This window comes from Hesperophylax consimilis, chromosome 22 (genome assembly GCF_061612785.1).
Source record: "Hesperophylax consimilis isolate HC1 chromosome 22, BYU_Hcon_1.0, whole genome shotgun sequence".
Classification (NCBI taxonomy): Eukaryota; Metazoa; Arthropoda; class Insecta; order Trichoptera; family Limnephilidae; genus Hesperophylax; species Hesperophylax consimilis.
The window spans coordinates 16,978,187-17,000,401 of record NC_142857.1 but is presented as its reverse complement, the minus strand read 5'-3'; the positions used below and the strand labels follow the sequence as shown (position 1 = coordinate 17,000,401).

Here is a 22,215-nt window from a genome sequence, read left to right as displayed (position 1 = left end):
TTTGAAGAAATAGATGAGTTTTGTTAGCTTTTTTGAGGTTCCTTCGATGTGTGCATCCCAATGAAGTTTGTCGTCAATTACGATCCCAAGATATTTAATTGTTTTAGTTTGGACTATATGCGGGCAAGAACATTGCGGATATTTATTTAGACATTCATGTAATTTGAGTGTATGCTCATTCGTTGGTTGACCTCTGTTGGTTTTAGAGAAAGTTAGATATTTAGTTTTACTCACATTTAATGTAAGGGAGTTTGCTTTTAACCAGTTTTGGAGTACAGTCAGACCTTGCTCCGCTTTTTTATGTGTGCTTGTCCAATTTTGTTCATAGAATATAATGACAGTGTCATCTGCAAAGCTCATTATGTCTCCTTCAATGGGAAGACTCATAAGGTCATTAATATAAATGAGAAATAGTATTGGACCCAATACGCTTCCTTGAGGGACACCGTACTTGATTGATAGAGTTTTGCTACTTTTATTACCAATTTGTACATACTGCTCTCTTCCAGTTAAGTAACTTTTAATTAGATTTAGAGTTGTTTGTGTTATTCCATTTTTTTTTAATTTATAAAATAGTATTTCATGTTCAATTGTATCAAAAGCTTTTTGAAGGTCAATAAAAACTGCCAAGCATTTTTTACCTTCATCCAGTTTTTTTATAATTGTATTTGTTACTTTAGCTATAGCATCACCAGTACCCAGGTTTTCCCTAAAACCGTATTGCGTCGTTGATAATATTTTATTTTCATCCAAAAATTTAACCATTTGTTTTTTTATTACTTTTTCCAATATTTTCGATAGTGTAGGTAATAGACTAATTGGTCGATAGTTAGATATATCATTTTTGGGACCGCTTTTGTATATTGGAATAATCGTAGCAACTTTAAGACGTGTGGGAAAAAAGCCTTTTCTTATTGAAAGATTTACAAGGTACGTCAGTGGGTAGATTAGCTCATTTAGTAGATATTTAATTGCTCTGTTTGATATCAGTTCATTTCCCGATGAGGTATTTGTATTTAGGGAGGCTATGGTATTTCTTATATCTTCACTTGTTATCTTGACTATGTTAAGGGAGTTTTCTTGATTGACATTTTCATTCCACACTGTTTTATCGGCAGTAGATGAAGATTGTTTGATTTTATTCGCTAAGTTCGAGCCTATATTGCAAAAATAGTTGTTTGTAAAGTTGAGAATTTTTTCTGGATGTTCTGCAAAAGATGTTGGTATCCTGTCAATGTTTAATTCTTTAATGTTTTTAACATTGTGCGAGGCTTTAGCGTTTGTAATTTCGTTTATAATCTGCCAGAATTTCCGGGAATCATTATTACATTCCTCGATTTTCTTTTTATAGAATGCTTCTTTAGCATAACGGATTACATTTTTACAAATGTTACGATATCTTTTGTAGAAGCGATGTAAATGGATATCATAGGGGTGGTTTCTTACTTTTCTGTGGAGTTCGTCTCTTTTCCTGATTGAGTTGATAATGTTCTGACTAATCCAGGGTTTAATTTGAATATTTTTATGAGATATCTTTTTTTCTGTCGTTATGGTGTTTAATAGAATAATGTTCTGAGTAAAGTCAATAAAATAATTCCAAGCAGCATCAGTATCATCATTGCCAAGAAGGTTTGACCAGTCAGCAATTTGTAGCTCGATTTTAACGTTTTCCCAATTTGTTTCAGACTTTGCTATGACAGATTTCTTTTTTTGATTTATAGATGTATTTTTATTATCAATAGATAGAAGTATTGTGTAGTGATCAGTCAGTGTAGAAGGGTAAATAATGGTTTGAGTTAATTTATCAGTTTTACTAAAAATATGATCAATGCATGATTTGCTTTCATTCCATACTCGTGTAGGTTCATCAACCAGGCTTTTAAAACCATGGTGAGCTAGTGTATGTATGTAATCATATTTTTTTGGATTTCCATTTTCCAGGATATCAATATTTATATCTCCGATAATAAAAACATTCTTAGTATTTTTGAGTAAGTTAAGCTCAAAATGTAAGGAGTTTAAGAATGGCTCCAGATTTTTTGTAGAAGGTGATCTATATATTGCGAGAACTGTTATATCCTTACCAATTGATATCCTTAGACAGTTTGCGTTATTAATATTGATCTCTTTGACTTCAACTTCAGTGTCTTCTTTAATGTATGCAATAACACCATCACTCTTTGTATTATTCATTAGTGTGGAGTAAGAGACATATTTATCAATTTGTAGAGGGTAGTGTTTATCAGTTAACCAACATTCAGTAAGTATAATTATGTCCCAGGTTAAATTTAAACTTTTAATTAATATTTGTAAATCAAAACTTTCAATAAAAAAAATATTTAAAAATTATGTAGATGCTTGAATTGAAGGCTACTAATGACAATGATGCACACTTAGAGCTAGTAAAACCAAACGGTTAGACATACTCCAAATTTGGTGCTGGAGAAAAATATTCAGGATAACGTGGACAGCCGGGTTAACCAAAATATCTGTAAGGAAGGACTTAGACATCGGAGAGAGGCTATCAACTCTCGTTCAAAGATACTTGGAAATATTTCTTGCCAAATTGAGAACTGGATCTTGGAGAATCTCACGGTCACTAGAAAAGTGGAAGAACGAAGAATCAGAGAAAAATCATTGATGCTTTGGACTGATGAAGTTTCACAGGCATCCAGAAGTAGGTGTCTCCAGTTTTCCATACAGCGCAGGACCAGAACCTGATTCATCAGAGCAATTGGAGTGAGGGTCACAATCCCCAGCAATGAGTCGACAATTCAAGGCTATTAATGATGATAAGATAGTTACTTCTGGCACTCGATCCACTCCTCACAGACGGACTGCGCCAGCCGCAGCTTTTCGTCCCAGTCGGAGATGCGCGCCTCGAAGGCGGCCTTGAAGGGGGAGAAGGTTAGCTGCTGTGTCAGCAGTAGGTGATCATCCATCATCTGGGCAGTCTCGTCGGCGATCTTCATTATATAGGTCCCTGGAATAAAAAAAATCAATCACATATCTTGGGAGAGTAGATCTGTACGAGATTACTTTAGGTAATGAAGCTTTGTGATCAAATTTTGAAGTTAGGCAATCTGTTAAATAGATTACTTATATATATTAACCTGATCTACAAGGCTGTCGCAAATGCGATCCATCGGCGGCAATCCAAATAAATGGATGTCACATATGTGGTCAATGAAATTTAACTAAAACACCTACATTGTGCATTATGTGATAGATTGTGTTGAAAAGGAGGGCATTGTAAAGGTTAACAGATGGATTGCAATATTTTGCAAAGTTCTACAACTGTTTCAATAAAAAGTGCTCCAAAGAACTAGAATATTGAGCTAGTCAGCCATTTTCTTCAAAATGAAAACGACATTACTTTTCCAAGAAGTTTATTGTATCTAATGTGAATTACAATACCTGAGTTCTTGTAGGGGGCAATCTCGAGGATCTTGTTGGCCCAGTCTGCCTGCATCTTGTCCAGGGCCTGCTCGATGGCAAACTCTTTGCCGGCTGCCTCACCGATGCTCTCGATCAGTTCGCCAAACTCCCCCATGCCCTGTTTCAGGCAGTTCTTGAAGGTCTGCCTCTCGTTCATAGTTACCGTTATACCTGTAAAATATAAACCAAAAATTACGCAATGATAAACTACATAATAATGTAGATATAACGAAAATAACAATAAGTGTCAAAGCTTAGACAAGAGCAATAAACAATAATGGGCCAGATTATAGATCAAAGAATGGAACAGATTGCAAAATTATCCAGTCGAACATGGCTACCCATAATTAGATATCATTGCTCTAGGCCCTGAGCCATTGCTACCTAAATTTAGGTAGATGGTGTTTGCCAATTTATTTATATTTATTTTTTAAATTTTATAAAACTTACAAATATGGGATAAATGATGAAATATAATTGGATTCATTGGCTTTAACACCCGGAAACCTCCAATCCCCAAGGCATTTTGTTTTGTAAATACGCAATCGCTCGAGTGGCTAAAAACATGACTGTAAAATAATTGATTAAGTATATGTATATTCAAAAAGATACGAAGATTGAAGACATAGAAATAATGAGTTTCCTCATCAAATTGGATGTTTTTTGAAAAATCCTATCCTGTCCTATTACGACTAAAAGAAACTGAAGGATAATCTAGTCTATGGAAGCAATGTTCCCATCAATCCAACCATAGACATGCTCAGTTAATTAAATGACTAACTCAGGCAAGGTAGGGGGGAGGGGGAGATGAATTTAAGTCTGAGATAAATTAACCTCTCAGTAGCTGGGTGTATTGCACAGACCCACAGATTTTATAATACATAGTACAATACTGTTAACCCACAAATAGCAAGTGTACCCTAATTTTTAGTTTGTTAGCCACCTCTGGTTGGGAACTAATAGATTCTTTAAAAAAATGAAATGATTTACAAGAATATTAGAAAACATTTGCTCTACCTGCTTTTTCCATAAACTCATTCCAATGTCTATCCTTCATTCCGGGATTCTTCACCGCCACTAATATTGGAATAAGTGGCTTGAAATCCTCTATATCTTGCTGGAAAAGGAACAAGCATTACATCAGATGAGTTTATTGAATGAATTGAATTATACTAATACTAGCTGATGTGTACTCGTGGTTGCTGGCGACTATCCTCAGAAGATAGACATTAAGATATAGAATTTAGTAGTACATTATTTTAATGCATCACATAAGGTTTAGCCAGCGTTGGAAATGTAGTGCCAGAAAAAATAAACCGTTATTAGCGCAAGCGATTCTGACCTTGTCCTTTGTACAGTTCCTTTATACATGAAGGTTAAAATCATCTAATAATAAAAAAAAGGATTTTAGTAGAATGTTCACAGGCGAACTAAACACGTTTGACAGTTTAACACTTTTTATAATACATACAATGAAATACAAACTAGCCAAACTGACTTTAAATTCTACACAAACTGTTCCGCTCCAATGGACAAAAATTAATGTTAACCCTTGGGACCTTCTAAGACCCAAACAGTCCCAAATGCCGTGCGCGCATTATACTCTCCTAAGACCATATTTGTGCCAGAACGACCGCACATTATTAAAATGCATATATCTCTCTTCCTCTCATCTAAAAATTTATTATTTCTTTTATGTCAGAAAGAGAACGAAATAGTGCTTGTTATTTTGTCTTTGAAAAAATGGAAGCTTGTAGAAGGTTCGATCCGTGCAAATCAACAATGTCTCAAGGGTTAACAAACGATTGCTTTAAAGGGAAGAGAAAGAAAATAGCAAAGTCATGGATTGTATGAACAATCATTTCTGCATGTAAAAGAGACAACAATATTAAAATATGCACATAGCGCTAACCTCTGTTGTAATATAAGAATAATCAATTATCTGTACTAAAATGACAAATATTTTAGAGTTTTAACCGCTTGTACGCCAGCATATCTTTATGGTTACGAAAAAATTGTACCCATTGAATTCCGACGTATCGTTCAGTACATACTTTCTTTTCACGGGGGTTTGCACTGTAAAAAATGCTTGTAGCTTACTAAAACAAATCTTATTCGATTGGCAACAAAATAAACAATGAGATAAGAGTTCTTGCTGTTCATTTCATAAAGAGCAGCCATTTAAAAATAATAACAAAGTTACAACTGGTTCATTCTTCAACATGCCTATTTTGCTGTATGATTTTTTAAGTACTTTTTTTAAATATTATAAATCACTTCCTCACCTTGGTCTGCAGGGCGACCTTCTGCACGAGAGGCAGTTCCGCGAATGTCCTCACGCACTTGATGATGGTCTTGAGGAAGTCATTGACTACAGTCTCTATCAGGTCCGAGTCAACTTGTCCCAAGGGATTGTCCATCCACACCTCACGCCAGTTGTAGAAATCTACAAACCATTGAATTGAAAAAAATATAAAAAACCAAAATTGAGTAGTAGGTGTATTCTAAAAGATGGCAAAGTTCACCCAACTTTGCAATATGTAAACTAAATTTTCAATAAGCATTTTTCATTTATTTATTTTTTCTATTTTTATTATAGCGACTATTTAAATATTGTATATACAAAATATGATAATGAATATATGTATAGTAAATTGTATTTCTTAGTCTTCTTCACTAGGGTGACCTGTGCTGAGCGGACTAAAGTTATTCATTTCTGTTATATTAGTTTTCTATGTCGGTTATGTCAGACTTATCAAAAACAGATGGCATTAATAGAAAGATGATTATTTTATATGAAAACAATGTTCACTTTGACTTAGCACGGGTTGTTTCGGAGAATTTGGACAATACACCAAATTTCAACTTTCATTTTCGGGAAGTCTTATTCAAGTTCTGTTATTATATCATTATAGGCTAGTTGCTTGACAGAATTGAAATAATAACAGAACTTGAAAAAATCTTTCACAGAACTTGAAAATTAACTTCGAAATTTGAAGAATTGTTCAAATTCTCCAAAACAACCTGTCCTTAGATAATAAGATCCGTTTGTTACCTGAAGCAGTGACCCACAGATTCTTGTAGGGCTCGAACTCTTTGACCAGCTTGTTGAGGTCATCGTACGGGGTGACGGGCACCGAGAACAGCTTCTGTCTCCGGTGCAGTTGCTGACCAAACTCCTGCTGCTCCTTGATGAACTTCCACGCCTTCTTTATGTCATTGGCAACTTCGTGCACCTACAAAGTACCATATTTAACAAACTAACAATCAAACTATATGTTTAGCCACTTATCTTCAGTAACTAGGTTTGTAAATCTGTATATCGATAACACTGTATCTTCACTTTCTGACTAAAATGAGTTGTAAATTAAACTCTACTAAGGAGAACCCAAAAATGTGTATTAAAAATTACGACAACTCTAACTGACACCATTCCAAAGATATTTATCCACTCGAGCGACAGAGATTCGGGGTGTTCGATTTTCGGATTCGGCCGTGTTCATTACGAAAACCATACCTCCAAATATTAATACTGAAACAAATGAACTGCTTACTGTGGTTTAAAGACATTGAATCCACCTAGATTTCACCGCTTATTCCATATTTTTAGGTTTTATAAAAACAAAATTGTTAAATTTATAAAAATCACCTGCGTAAAAGAATAGTTTTTTGTTAAAATATTATATTACGTATAGGTAGGCTACACTAACGCATGACTAAATTATCCTTCATACAAGCCGTTCCAATTTTGAAAATGACACAAATTCAAAGCAAATTTTAGTTCACTGAATGTGAATAGTTTCACACAGGAATAACGCACATCAGAGACAACCAAAATTAGTATGTTTGATTTAAAATCTCAATTTCCAAGGGATTCTAATTTTAACTTTGTTTATCTCGAACTAGTGGTTTGTGGAGATACAATATCTTGACATTGAGGCACAGATATCACGAAAGGCGTTTTTACACATAGAGCAAAATAAAATGTCTGCACCGTGTTAATATTTTCTGTTTTAATTCAATGATTACGGCTTGGTTATAAGAGGCTCCTTTTTCAAATTTTGAATGTTGCCATAAAACAAAATCTAAATCATGGAAGTAAAAAACACCGCATCATAACTATCTATTTTAATAGGTAAGTACAGGCAAATCGTTTGAATGTATTTGTCCACACTGATTGTGGTTCAAATTGGTTCGACATAGTTTGGAACACACAACTGAAGTCCTGTTTTACCCCCACAGTAGTCCTACGATACAATAGACTACTACACAAGCAAGAACCTCTTTAAAATGATTTTACTGTACCTATCTGTATCTGAATAAAAACAATGTTCACTATTTTGCTAAATCCCATGACAAGCAACAAAGAAGAAAAATAGATATGTGCCCAGTTTAGATATGGAGCCTTTGTCTTCAATATTTTACCTTGGTCATATCATTTTGCAGCGTGAGCCCCATACACTGGCCTGTGAACACATCAATCTTGTCAAGAAGCATTTGTTCATCATTCTGTTGAACTTTCCAAAACTTATCGGTTTCTTCTATCAAGGACTCTTCAGTTTCTTCAACCTGTTTACCGAAAAAAAACATTAAAAAACAATCTGATTTTAGAAGTGATTGAAAAAACGTACATTAATTAGTAACACTTATTACAGCAATTTTATTTTTTATAATTCTATTTTTGATCACTTTTCTTCTTGTTACTCAGGTGATGTTAAGGGTAAACGGAACAGAATTATAATCAATGCGTTCATACTAGATCTCATAGCCAAAAACATAAGCAACACAATATTTTCGCAAAAAAGCTTCCTATACTATAGTACTAAACTCTACAACATAATCCCACTCTCATTCAAAATTCACAACAATAGTTTAACATTTGAAACGCAAATAAAAATCTGGATACAAAACATAGGGAGATCAGAAATAGATAATTTACTGACACTAAATACAGACTGAAACTGAACAAAAAAAAAAACACCTTGTAATATATTTATAATTATTTCAGAAAAAACACTTTTCAATTACTTTATATTATCCATGCTACTAAATTTTAATAATATGTAAATGAAATCCTCAGCACGTGAGATCCCGGTAAGGATATCACTATATCCATTTGTTACAGCAACAAGAAAGATAATAAAAGTCTTATTATTATAATAATGGATGGCGCTAATTTAATTATTTTGGGAAAAAACACTTTTTGCATATGTTAATAAAGAAATACAAACATTCCCGGTTGCGAATAACCTGACAATATTTGAAAATCTCCTACTATGTACCACCATAGAAAGCAGAAAATGTTGCTTGTTGAATGATAAATGTTAAAAATGAATTATTTGTTTGCGCTCATACATATGCAATATGAATAAATAGTTTTCTCAATTTTCTCTTTTTACAAATACAAAATTGTATCAGTGATTCAATCCAATATTGTATTTTTAAGCCTTCCCGGAATGAATCGAGTTTGTATACTAACAAAAATATTTATTCAGATTCATATTGCGTGTGTACGGGGCAAACAAATAATTCATGTTAAGGGCCATCTCAAAACATTTTTCGAAACTTTACGCCGATAGATGGTGTTATTTTCAATATCGTCTAATAAAACACTTTTAACACGTTATGCTTTATAATATTGAGATGAATTATTGGTTTGCGAACGTATATAAGTAATATTAATCTGTATAAATTTTTTATGGTACCTATAATTACATAATCGTAGAAAACGGCTGAAAAATGCACAATTTCATTGCAAAAAATACGTGCAAAAGACATTTCACGCAGCTCCGCGCGCGTTGGTACAGGAAATTTTTATTTACCCAACCAAAACCATTTGCGAAAAAGACTCCATTTCAAAAAATTTACGATGTTTCGCATGAGTATGAAAGAGACACGAGATAGAGGTTTGTTCAATTCACTAAACTAAATCAATGCCTGGGAAGATTAAATAATTTATAAAAGGAGCCGGCTAGGAACAACGGTATGTGTGCCGGGAGCTGGCGTTAACTGGACCTTTTTTTTAAAGGCTGCTTTTGCTAAATGGACATAATCATACCAAGCGATGTAGGTATATACCTACATAGTAACCATGTATTCGCGCGGTTACTTGCTCACAAATATTTCGCGAATAAGTCAAAAGGTTACACTTTTTCTTACATTTCTATGGGGCGCATTCATCAAACCAACGAAGTGGTTAGAATTGCCAGACGGAGAAACAAATTTGTCATATGCACAAGCTCTCGTAACATCATCTCGCATATAAATAATATTATAGGCATTGTTTTGAAATCAGCTCGCCACGTGCGTCGTAATATTATGAGTGTCCACAAAGACGATGCCTACAGTGTGCATATGAAGTCGCCTTTTCACATTAAAAAACTTTTTGTATTTTGTAAATGGGTATATTTTATTTTCACAAATGACAAACATGTCATGTTAATAATAGTAAATCCTTTATAGGGCAGAAAGGTGATTGAAAAAAAAAAAACTTTTTGTACAAATATCTTATACACGGTGTCCATAAACTAGTTGTAAAACTGCCATCACAGTAAGCGGAAAGCGTTGCCTGGGTCGTGATGGAGGAATTAGCCAGCTGTGGAATTGAACTCACGATGCCTGGCGGGAACGACGATAGTAAAAGATTTTTTATTTACTTATTTATTTATTTTTTATTCTTTTCACATATTCTGTCCATATTTCTTTTTTTTTGTAAGATCCTTTTTCTTTCAATGTTTGTTTTAATATTTTGTCCGATAGCTTGAATTGGTCTACTTTGTCCAATTAATTCATCATCTTTCTCACAGAGAAGCAGTCCTGGATTTATCAATAGGCCTTATAGGCCGCGGCCTAGGGGCGGCAGAGTTCAGGGGGCGGCACTCGCTCGCTTTGGTAAGCCGTGTATGCGATTATAAACAAAAAAAGTCCCTGTGGATAGACAGAGTTTTATAACTATTAGATGATAAATATTATTTTTTAGAGGCGCTAATTCTTAGTACTTTAGTTAGATAGTTACTTATATTTATGCTACTGCCCGGGCGGCAAGGGTAAAGGGTGGCGGTGGATCGGGGGTGGGTGATGTAACAGTCACCCCCGCTACCCGCCCGTACGAACACATAATATATCAAAAAATTTATAAAAATCCCTACATAAGTATGTACTCTAACTAGATGCTGATTAACAAATGTATCATTTATTATTATTATTTATTATTTTCTATCTTCTTTTTCTTTTCTATCCATGGTCAAAAATTTTATAAAAATCCCTACATAAGTATGTACTCTAACTAGATGCTGATTAACAAATGTATCATTTATTATTATTATTTATTATTTTCTATCTTTTTCACAATGTCATTTAATGTAATGAAATATTTAATGTATCGAAAAATATGTAAACATTTTTAATGTATCAAATACGTCTGTCTCGACACAGGTTTATCCTAGTGAGACAGACATCGAAAAAAAAAACCTGTAAAAAAACTTTATATTGATAATAAAAAAAAAAAATAAAATAAAAATACCGTATCACGCGCGCGCCGGGCCGGCCGGCAGTGCAAAGCGGCAGTTTCGTGTGTATACTTGTGTCAATTTCGGAAACATCGCACTTGTCGCAACTCGAAACGTTTTCTTCGATTTGATATCCTACCAGATTGTAACGAGTCCGAATACATTTTACTTCTTGTACATTGTTTGTTGCAAATTTTAAGTTAAGTGGAAGTGCGTTCTTGATTACGCTCCAGTTTCTGTTCACAGGGGTGTGAAAGGTGAGTATGTTAACACAATAATAAATAATACTATTACATATTCTGGTTCTGCTGGGCTAGATAGATAACACTAAATAAATGATTTCGGCTCGCTAACAAAAAAAAGATTACTCAAGTTACAAGTTTCAAAAACATTAAAATTCAGAGTGTCTATGACCTTTATTACAGCGTCATCTAGTCCAGAACCTTTAAAAGTCGGCATTTTACATATATTTTTTTCTTTTAACAGATTTTTCAAAAAACTTCATATTCATACTGACGAAAAATGAGTGATGGAAGGAAGCGACTGAGTGGTGCTGAGTACAGAAAGATATCAAAATTAAAAAAGATGAACAACAACATGCTTTTCAGAAAATCAGGAAAATAGAAACTTTTTTAAAAAGTGAAAACAGCAACGATTCATTAAATATTTCACAAGAGAACTCGGGGAGTGGGAGTAGTAGTAATAAGGAAGATCAAGGTACTGGTATTCCAATTGAGCTCCGTATTCTGCGGACCCTGTTTGGCATTTGGATCTATTGAGAACAGGACCCAATTTGACCAGCAAGGTTTCAATGATTGGAAAAATGCAGAAATTCGAGTAGCTCAACACGAAAACTATCCAAATCATAAGTCCTGTATTCTCGCTTTAAGATCTAGAGGTTTGATTCACGGTTGTATTCAATCTTCACTAACTGCCCAACTAAACGAGGAAATTGCTTATTGGAAGAACATTTTAAAGAGGATCGTTGCTGTAATGAAAGGATTGGCATTAAGAGGTCTCGTTTTCAGAGGAAGTAATGAAAAATTTGGTGACCCGCACAGTGGGAATTACATTATGCTACTTGAACTAATAGCAGAGTTTGATCCATTTTTAGTCAAGTATATTGAAAGACATGTAAACCAAGGATCTGGAACTACTAGCTACCTATCAAAAACTGTCTGCGACGAAAAAAAAAACTGTCTGCGACGAGTTCATTTGCTTAATGGCTGAGAAAGTACTGAAATGCATTAGTGATGAGATAGAAGAAGCGAAATACTTTTCTTTAATTGTAGACTCTACACCGAATGCAGCACACGTAGATCAACTGACACTTGTGATTAGATATGTTTTAAATAATGGAGAGCCATGTGAGAGATTTCTTAAATATCTTACCTTCTTATTTCTTACCTTCTGTAGGAAACAAGGCTCAAGATATGTTTGATGCCATTATTTTAGAGCTAGAAAAGATGAACATAAATCTAGAAGACTGCCGGGGTCAGTCATATGATAATGCCTCGAACATGTCAGGAATTTATAATGGTTTACAAGCCAAAATTCAAGAACAAGCACCACTTGCCATGTTCGTCCCTTGTGCAGCTCATTCATTAAATTTGCTGGGAACCTCGGCCGCTGAGTCTTGCACAGAAGCCTGTCACTTCTTCATGTTGACGGAAGAGGTATATACTTTCTTTGTGAAGTCAACCGATCGTTGGAAAAAATTGGCTAATGAAATAGGAAAACGAAAGACGCTGAAGAGAGTAAACCTCACACGTTGGTCAGCAAGAGCAGATGCCTGTCAAAGTGTAAGAGATTCCTGGGATGAAGTACTTACGGTTTTAAAAATGATTGAAAATGACGCTACACAGAAACCCATCCCACGAATTGAAGCATAGGGAATTCGCCTTAAATTGGAAAAACTGGAAACGGCATTTATGATCGTATTTTGGAATGCTATTTTGGACAGATTAAATAAAGTGAGTGCTCAGATTCAGAACTCATCTGTTGATGTACTGACGGTATCTGATATTTATGGATCTCTTCTCGAATTTACAATAGCAGAGCGAGAAAACGTGCAAAATTTTTTTCGAAAAAAGTGCAATTGAAATGAGCGCACTTAAGCAATATCAGGGCGACAAGAGTAAGAGGAACCCTAAGAGAAAAAACTTCATAGATGAAGCATCAAATGAGGAAATTGAAACAACCTCCAGAGACTCTTTCAGAGTCAACACCTTTTTGGTAATTCTGGACAGACTGAAACCTGAATTAGAGAGAAGACATGGTGCATATGTAATCTTTAAAGAAAATTTTTCATTTTTAACAAGAATGAGTGAACTTTCAACACAAAGAGTCTCAGAAAAAGCTCAGTCTCTTGTGCAATATTACTGTAATGATTTAGAAGACGTATTAGTTCAGGAATGTGTACACTTTTGTAGTCACATTTCCTCCAATAAGACGGCGGAGAAACCTGAATCGACATCATTACTGAATCTTTTTAAGTTTTTGAGGAAACAATCTCTGTGTAATGTTTATCCAAACTTGGATATAGCTCTCCGCATTGCACTTTGCACCCCGGCCACAAATTGTTCTGGAGAAAGGAGTTTTTTCTGTTTGACCACTGGAAAGAAATCGGTCCGTTTTTGGACCGATTTTATTTTTCTAGGTTTGAAATCGGTCCATTTTTGGACCGATTTTCCTACCATTCGTAGAACATTTTTTTAAATTTTTTCAAATATTCCCGCGTTCCACAGTTAGCTTTGTTTGAAAAATGAAAGTATAGTTCTCATTACGGCCAAGAGATGTCACTGTTCCTATTTGTATTTAATAAATGATTTTGATTTTAAAACAGTTTGGAGAAATTTTATTGGTGAAATGTCAGCTGTCAAAGTCTTGCCGTTTTAAAATGTTGAATTTAAGTGTTTTTGTTGGTTTTTCTAATATATTTGTATACCAGTGTAATAATGATTGAAATATCAATGCTTTTAATGTATTTACTTGTCCAAATATTCAAAACTCAAGTTAATGTGATCAAATTAGTGATTAGTGGACGGTAACTGCGTAAATGACAGATCGAAATGGTGCGCTATTTGTTTCCTTTTGTCTTCTTCTCGTTAATGGCATTTAAGATTTGTGGTGGATCTAGGCAAATGTATCCTGCGGTATATCTGCCTAACACCAATTCCGGCAGGACGCAACTTCGGTAGAAGGAGATTAGTTTCTGCATCATGACATCGATGAAAGGCTCGTCTGCTTCTACTTCTACCACACAGATGTCCTCTGAGGCTTCAGATTGCGCCACATAGTAGCACTTATGAAAACGTGTTACGCGTAATTGTCCTTGAACCTGTTGGTTGAATATGTCATTGTAACAGAAAATAATAAAGAAGTTAATCGTATTACTGATTTAGTCATTTATATTGCAGACTGCACAGTACGCACCTGATAATAGTGATGGTGTTTTTTATTAAGTCGAAGAGTACCCATTTCATCCAACTTTATTGGAAAATCCTTCTTCTCTCTGATGGCGTGCTGCATGATATTAGAGGATATTTTACATTTTTCCGCCCATCTCTTTAATGATGGAAAACATTTTATTTCTACCAGTGAAGATTCTCCCTGCACTACGCCTGAAATAATAATGATAAAATAACACATAAAATAATACAACAATACGCCCCTTCCATGATCATGGTACATATAAGATAAAATAAAATAAAAATGTTAAAATAATAATATGATTATTTTTTTTAATAATAATACCATATTTTTATATAAAATATAATAATACCATCAGGACTTGCTGCTAAAAAGCCGTATTCCTGGTCAATGAAAAGGCCCGATTTCCTAACTTCCTTGCCGATTTTTTTTTCAAATAAATTTCTAATCACCGGCTCTTGCTTTTTCCCTTCAATGGAATCTTTTGTCGCAAAATCACGACCGTACAAAATGGTTTTAACGTGATTGTGGCATGGTGTTGTTGGTTTTCTTTTACATATCTGTAAGAATTAGAAATTCACCAGTGAAATATTACTTATATAATACGTAGATTATATTATATATACTTGAAAATAATGATCAAATGACCCTAAGTTAGCTACCATTCCAAATAGTGAAGCTGTAAGACGATTCGACCGCAGTGTTTTGTAAAGTTCACTGTCGAATTGCTCTCTTGTATTTGATTCGACAGAAAGTATTTCTTCTGCACTTAGCTGAAAAAAAATTATATATATATATATAAAAGTAAATTTATAATTTGAGCAACAAACCCCTTATCTCGGACCATCATTTTTACGTGTGCTTTTTTTGAAAATATAATAATGGGATAAAACGTATGTTTATTATAATGATAAAATACTTCCAGACCTAGTTTTGACCAAATTTAATGATTTACTAGTGCTAAATACCCGGAAATAAAATATATAAATAATAGTAATAATTACCCGGAATGTATTCAACTTTGCTTCGCACTCTTCTTTTAATTCTGCCTCGTTCATTTGAGGAGGAGGGTTTGTCGCTTTTGGACCGTAATCCTTGTCAGCATTTGCAACAGGTTTTTTAAATAACCTTCGACGAACATAGCCTTTCTGCCGAATTTGAGATTTTTCTAACCGCTGCAGATGTTTTTTAAAATTTAAACCAGGGCTACGTAAGGTGGCTTTTTTCCAAGCCTGTGTTTGCCACTTGCTTCCGCAGGATTGTGCAAGGCCTGTAATAATAAAGTGAACTATTTAGTAATAACATGTTTGCAATGGATTTTCATTTATAAAGATACAAGTGCATAAATACCTGCAAGTTGAGCTCTGCGTTGGAAAGATCCGCTTTTCGTCAAACAAATTCTCTTCCCACAATTGAATTTCGCCAGCAGACTCATCAAATTTTCGGCAACGTTAGTTGTTTCGGTCGATAGCCTATCCGATTTCATTATTATGGCCTCATTGGCTGCGCAAATTTGACTCCAGACTACGGCCTCTTTTTTTATCACCGGCAAAAGATTTGTGTCTTCCATGATACTTGCAGTATTGCCCTCTTCCTTTGCCTTTTGCCACCTACAGTAATAAGAAGCACAGTCACTATGTTCGCCAAAGATGTGAACAACACCATTTCTGAGATCTTTTCGCATCATTTGCGGGTTTTGGTGATTCTTTATTATGATCTTTCTTGCTAACATACTTAACTTACAAAGCCGAGGTTTCAATAATTTCCTTCCCGTTAATGGAAGTTTAGTATTAGCTAGAATCTAAAAAGAAAAACACATTATTATTCAAATTATTATATCGTAATAGAAATGGGTCTCGAAATTATCTTTGTGGTTTTTAGTTACCTTGTACAGAGCCTTTGTATAGTTCTTCACCACATGATTTTTACATTCAATTTTTTTTATTTTATCGCCGTAAGATACATTTTTACGCAGATTTGCATATACAGAGGAATCACCATCCCCAATATATGACAAATATTGCACACCATGCAATTCTTGACTGCGCCGGAAGCCTTCGACAACTATGTCGGTTTCCATTGCGGTAGAAGCCCCCGAGTAGTTACGGTAACAGTCGTGCTCTTTTGGAGTGATATTTTTTTTGTCATAGTAATGACACATGGAACAGTATTTATTTCTTATACCTAAGTAAAGGCACTTTTTTGTCTCCTTCCCGATGATACACGCCTGTAAAAAGTTAAAAGCAATCATTTCACGCAAGTAAATAAGTAGTGATAGGTTGATAGGTAATATTATGTATCGAAATTACAGAAAAATGAAATGCTCACCATTCCGGATGCAGCATTATAGTTATGGCCATACGACCTTTTGGACCAGCCTCCATCAACGTACACTGTGATGGATGGTATCCCGTCTGCATTGAAATTTCCTTTTTTAATAGCAATTTCCTTCTCCATTTTGCCAGCTTCACGCATTTGTTCTGCGAGATGCCCCTCCCATAATTTGCCCAAATTTCTCTCTATTTTACTAAATGTGTACCCGGACATTACTGGGACATCCATGGCACTAAGAATTTGAGCAGCTTGGGTGTAATAGCTGCCACTTGTAAGCGTACCCCACACAAAAGACTTATTGATAAGTTTTTCCGGTTCGGGTTCTGAGGTTTGCTTCCATGTGGTGTCACACATATTACATTGAAAAAAAAAAATAGAATGAAACCCAGTACGCAATTCTTTCACCAATTCAATTTTGGAGAACGTGCATTTCAAGTAATGCTGTGACATAGCGAACGCCCACTTCAGGACGTGCTGAATGTCCACAATTCTATTGCCTTTTATTGAATGTTCATTATCATCACTGTACGCCATCACCTCTTTAATAAGATTATGGTTTTCTAAATCGGGGTCCAGAGCAGGCCAGTTTACATCTATCGTGGCCGCTGTTTCGATTGTGGTATTTGGCTGGTCGGATATACTCGTAGATGGAAATGTAGCTTCAACACGCAACAGTTTTGAACAGCTTTTATACGTTTTCACTCCACGTTCCCCAGACGTAATGTTCGAGGATGGGATTTCTCCACAAAAATTAATTTTAGGGGTCTCGTCATTCGAACACTTGTTTTCTTTATTTCCGCGCCAGTGTTTGTGGGAACTAAAAGATATAATATAAAGGCATTAAAGGAGTATAATTTTTGAGCAACATTAAATATGAATCACCCTATACCAAACGAGCGACATGGGTCATAAAATAACAAGCGTGATGGTTAGTTAGTTAGGTAGGTACCGAGAAAATATTTAAAAAATAATAAAATATTTTGAAATAATTTCATAATACTTACCTGTATTCCGATTCGCCGTGCTGACGTTTCATCCCGTTCGCACTTAGTCTTGGATTCACTCTTTTCCCGGAATACTGATGATTCTTATAAAGGGCACGCCTCATTTTTATGGAATGCTGTACAAAATCGAAAAAAGTCACTTCAAACCGCGGCAGACAATGACTGTAGAATGAATGAATGAGAGAATGTGAATTGGCGGGCGTCTAGCTAGTGATAGTTACAGATTTAAGAAAGTTCTAAATAATTACAACCGCTCTCACTATAATTATTATACAGTTAATTTTGCCTTTTTTACTGCGTGCCAAAACCGCAAATGTTCCTTGCGACGAGTAATACTGGAACATTCGTAAAAAAGCAAAACGAACATTCTATCAGAATAACAAATCAAGCCGCGCAAATTGACATTTTTACTACAAATTTACTGACCACTTTAACACCGTAGGAATGGGCTAATAGCGTGCACGTGAAACATATGGCTCGCACATATGTTTGTCTCCTTCTAACACGGATTCGAGCATTTCGGTTGGCGGTGCCCGCATAAAATAATTACTTTTGTTAATTTAATTACTTGGTTATTATAAGTGATAGAACAGTGAAATTTTCGTTCGCGATAAACTCATTACGAGTTTTATTTTTCGGTACTAAAATAAATAAAATATTATCTGTAGTTTTCAAATGTGGCTGAAAAATAGATTGTATGGGAATTGTCACATCTGTTTCACCTTAATATTTTAAAGAATAACTTGCAAAAGTATTATTTCATAAAATAATTAAATTAGCGCCATCTGTGAAAGAGCAAATTATGAATTATGTTAAGTACTCCGTTAACCCTTATATTTTGATGATTAATAATATTTAAATGTTAAACATTACATATTCATTGAAAAACACACTTTATAATATACCACTTTTAATGAATCAATACATGACACCAACCAGGTTTTGCTTAGCACAAGCTTCATCAGGGCTATATGTCATATATCAGCTAATTATAATTATATACAGACCCGCATGTGAAGATAATACAATGACAGAAAGAGATACAAATAGAAAAGAGGGAGATAGCTTATTGTTTACTTATTTATTATCCTTCTATATTATTTGCATCTCTTTCTGTCATTGTATTTTTTTTGTATTTCTGTCTGTATTTAATTATAATTAGTTGATGTATATGATGATAACCCTTGGAACTAAGGAATCTTGAGATAGGCGACACCTGTTCGTCTGTCACATATTGATTCATTAAAAGTGATGGATTACAATATGTGTTTGTCATTTAATATATAATTTCACGACCTTCTTCGAAGAAAAGTTAAACATTACATTGAAATTTAATAAAATGAAATAACTTTTAAAGTTATACCCATCAATGATATATTTTATCATTGAAGAATGAGATAATATTAATAAATGTAAATAAAACATGATACAAAACAAGTTTGAACAAAATCTGATCAAATCTCAATGACCGAGCGGTCAAAGGCATTGTCCTGATAAGAAAGAGATCCTTGGTTCGATATTCCCAGTTGCGACCGTTACCTTTTTATTATCTGTGTCTTGTTCTGTACCAGCTATCTTCTTCTTCAATGATTAAATGTGAAATTGAAAGTTTATATTTCTCGGTTATTATACATATTAGCAAATAAAATACTTCACCAATTGAGCTATCCGTTGAGGCCAACCGATTGCTTCCCAAAACAATTTAAAATCATCCATCTCCAGCGGATAGTAGAAGTAATCCAAAACTGCATAGTCCTGGAGAATGTTATCACATATTATTATTATTTCGGAGACGCAAGAGGAAGACATGGCACGTTCAAGTGAATCAGATACTTGAGTCGGGCCGTATCAAGAGTCAGAATAATAGAAGAGTATGTATGAATATTTTCTAAATGTTTACGACGTGTAGTGCTTCATTGAAAATACTGGGCTTCGTCCTACGCACTGCGAGGAATTTTAGAGACACCCGGGTTCTCACAGTGCTATACCTTGCGTTGGTTAGGAGTAGGCTTGAGAGTGGGTCGGTGGTTTGGAGCCCACATCAGGTGAAGTATTCCCTCATGTTGGAGAGAGTGCAGAAGAAATTTCTGAGATTCCTCTACCTGAGGGAGTATGGCTACTACCCGTGGCTCTATCTACTGACTTTCTCTTGGGCATGCTCGGTATGAACCATCTACGGGTCAGAAGGGATGTGCACATTGTATCACACTTCTTCAAACTGATTTGTGGATGGTTTGAAAATCCGATTATCATGGAGAGTATTAGTCTCTATGTTCCTGATGGTTATCTCCGTCACCGACAGCATAGACTGTGCCATCTCCCGGCCTGCAGGACTAACTTGCCAATGGTCATGCCGGTGGGGAGAGCAGTCTTGCTGTAGAACAGAATCAATTCGGATATCGACATATTTAGCTGAAGGTGAAGCTGCCTTTAAAAGGCAAGCTCTATTGATGCTGGTATAGTTGATAAACCGCTTATTTATAATGTAATACCATTTTTAAAATGTACTTAAAAACAAATAAAAATTTTATTTTGTAATGTTTTTAAAGGAATAAACAAATTGAAACGGTGAAAAGGCGCGATGGTTAGTTAGTTAATTATTATTAATTCCACAGAATTAAGTTCAAGTTCTGTTTTAATATCTCTATAGGCTAGTTGCTTGACAGAACTGAAATAATAACAGAACTTGAAAAACTCTTCCACAGAACTGAAAAATTAACTTTGAAATTTGAAGAATTGTTCAAATTCTCTAAAACAACACATTTCATTATTAAAAGTACATAAAATGAGAAAGAAGTGACTCACATTCTTGACATTCCTGACCAGTTCCTCCGACTGCATGATGGTCAGGGGTATGGTGTCCATCCATTCCTTGATCTCGAAGATGTGCTCGATGGAGTTGGGGATCTCTCCCAGGTGGCGCTGCACCGCCTTGTATGTGTTAATCACGTCCTCCACAATCATCTTCTCATCAGACATCAGCATCTCAATCAACCCCTTAATGGCGTCGCTCCTCTTCCTTATCATGTCATACTGGGGGAAAATTAATCAATAGGCCACTTGCATGCATTTTATAATGACTTGGAAAAAATTGTGCGAGATATTTCTATTAAGATTACGAAAATTTACTAAAAAAATTAAAATTAATAATTATTTTAGTAGTAAAAAAAAAAAAAAAAAACGTTTTTTTGGCTTGTGACGTCAACACATAAAAACGTTAAGTCTGCAATTTGTCATTTAACATTAGTTCACTTGTATACATCGTTTTACGAAATTAGCAATCTTTTGTATTACACAATATCTATAATTATTTTCATGATCTAAAATCCTACGGTAGTTGTAGTTATCCATTTTGAAACAATAAAATGCAGCGTCTATATAATAATTAGAATTTTGACAGAAATGTTTACATATCTAAAATACCCACAACCATGTTCAAATTCCAAACATTTTTCCCACAAGTTCCTTTACCTCAAAATTAAATGAAAATTGAATGGAAATCAGCAATTTATTTTTTGTTATTCACTCTTTTTGGATTTTCTCTTTGTTCAGACTTAAAAAATAGAAATATGTTCGAAAATTTGCTGCAAAAGAAAACTAAATTATAGTTTATTTTCCTTGTAATTGTAAATATTATTTTTCAATATACAGGGGGGCAAAAGTAATCACCCGGTGTTCTTTTGCTGTATTTTTTTTTTTTATGATAAACTTTGGTACAAACGATTATTCCGCGTTCTTGCGGAGTAAACCGATTCATGTCTTGTCGATTTGTATTCTGCGTTTGTTTACTTCACAAATGTCAAAACCGAATTGACATTTGGCGCCATTTGCAAAAGTTATAGCGTTTTCCAATAGGGTGATTACTTTTGCCCCACCCTGTATATATATATATATAGAAATGCTCTTTTAATCGGAATTAAGATTTCCCGCATTTTCTCCATATCAAGGTTCTCCCCACAAAATACCCAGTTAGTTCAAATTCTTGAAAATTCCCCGCAATTTTGCAGATTGAAATTTTGAAAAAATCACCAATTTTCAAAAACATGATTAAAAAAGAAAACACGAAATGTCTTAAAATGGAATTTTTTAAATGTAATGCAAGTGGCCTATTATAATACGATACCTACCTACTCCCTTCAGAGTTACCAGATATTCCACTACCTCTGGTTGGTATGGGAGCTGTTGGGATTTTTATGCAGATTCGCATAGAAAAAAAAAAACTAACGCCTATTATATCCAATCTTTCCTTGACTGAGATTGGGGACATACTCACAATGCAAAAAAAAGCGGTAAGTAACATCTAGTATGGAATTTTTAGCATTTCAATAGTCCTCGTCAAATGCTGATTTTCCGACTGATTCAGCTTGTATCGAAACTGTGATCAACCGTTATGCATTACAGTTATTCTGCTATGCTTGATGGCGGCTTACAATTTGATAAACAGAAATGGGTTGAGAATCAGCATTTAATAGGGAACACGTTAAAATTATGCTATTGTG

The 22,215-nt window shown here is 34.6% G+C and overlaps 1 protein-coding gene and 1 long non-coding RNA gene across 2 annotated transcripts in view; both read right to left on the bottom strand.

Moving 5' to 3' along the window:
• LOC149413150 (dynein axonemal heavy chain 1-like) overlaps positions 1 to 22,215 on the bottom strand; it is a 137,506-nt gene that overhangs the window by 70,632 nt on the left and 44,659 nt on the right. Inside the window, exons 15-22 of the mRNA XM_089645421.1 lie at positions 20,522 to 20,749; positions 19,373 to 19,471; positions 7,864 to 8,007; positions 6,494 to 6,674; positions 5,724 to 5,884; positions 4,456 to 4,555; positions 3,418 to 3,609; positions 2,806 to 2,983 (exon numbers count right to left, since the gene is read on the bottom strand). Coding sequence (XP_089501547.1) covers positions 2,806 to 2,983; positions 3,418 to 3,609; positions 4,456 to 4,555; positions 5,724 to 5,884; positions 6,494 to 6,674; positions 7,864 to 8,007; positions 19,373 to 19,471; positions 20,522 to 20,749 — 1,283 coding nt within the window. The remainder of the gene's footprint in view (positions 1 to 2,805; positions 2,984 to 3,417; positions 3,610 to 4,455; positions 4,556 to 5,723; positions 5,885 to 6,493; positions 6,675 to 7,863; positions 8,008 to 19,372; positions 19,472 to 20,521; positions 20,750 to 22,215) is intronic.
• On the bottom strand, positions 13,406 to 14,856 carry LOC149413151 (uncharacterized). Its single transcript, XR_016304291.1, has 3 exons — positions 14,731 to 14,856; positions 14,382 to 14,569; positions 13,406 to 14,286 (listed from the first exon to the last, which is right to left on the bottom strand). It is a non-coding gene; the product is annotated as an uncharacterized LOC149413151 (long non-coding RNA).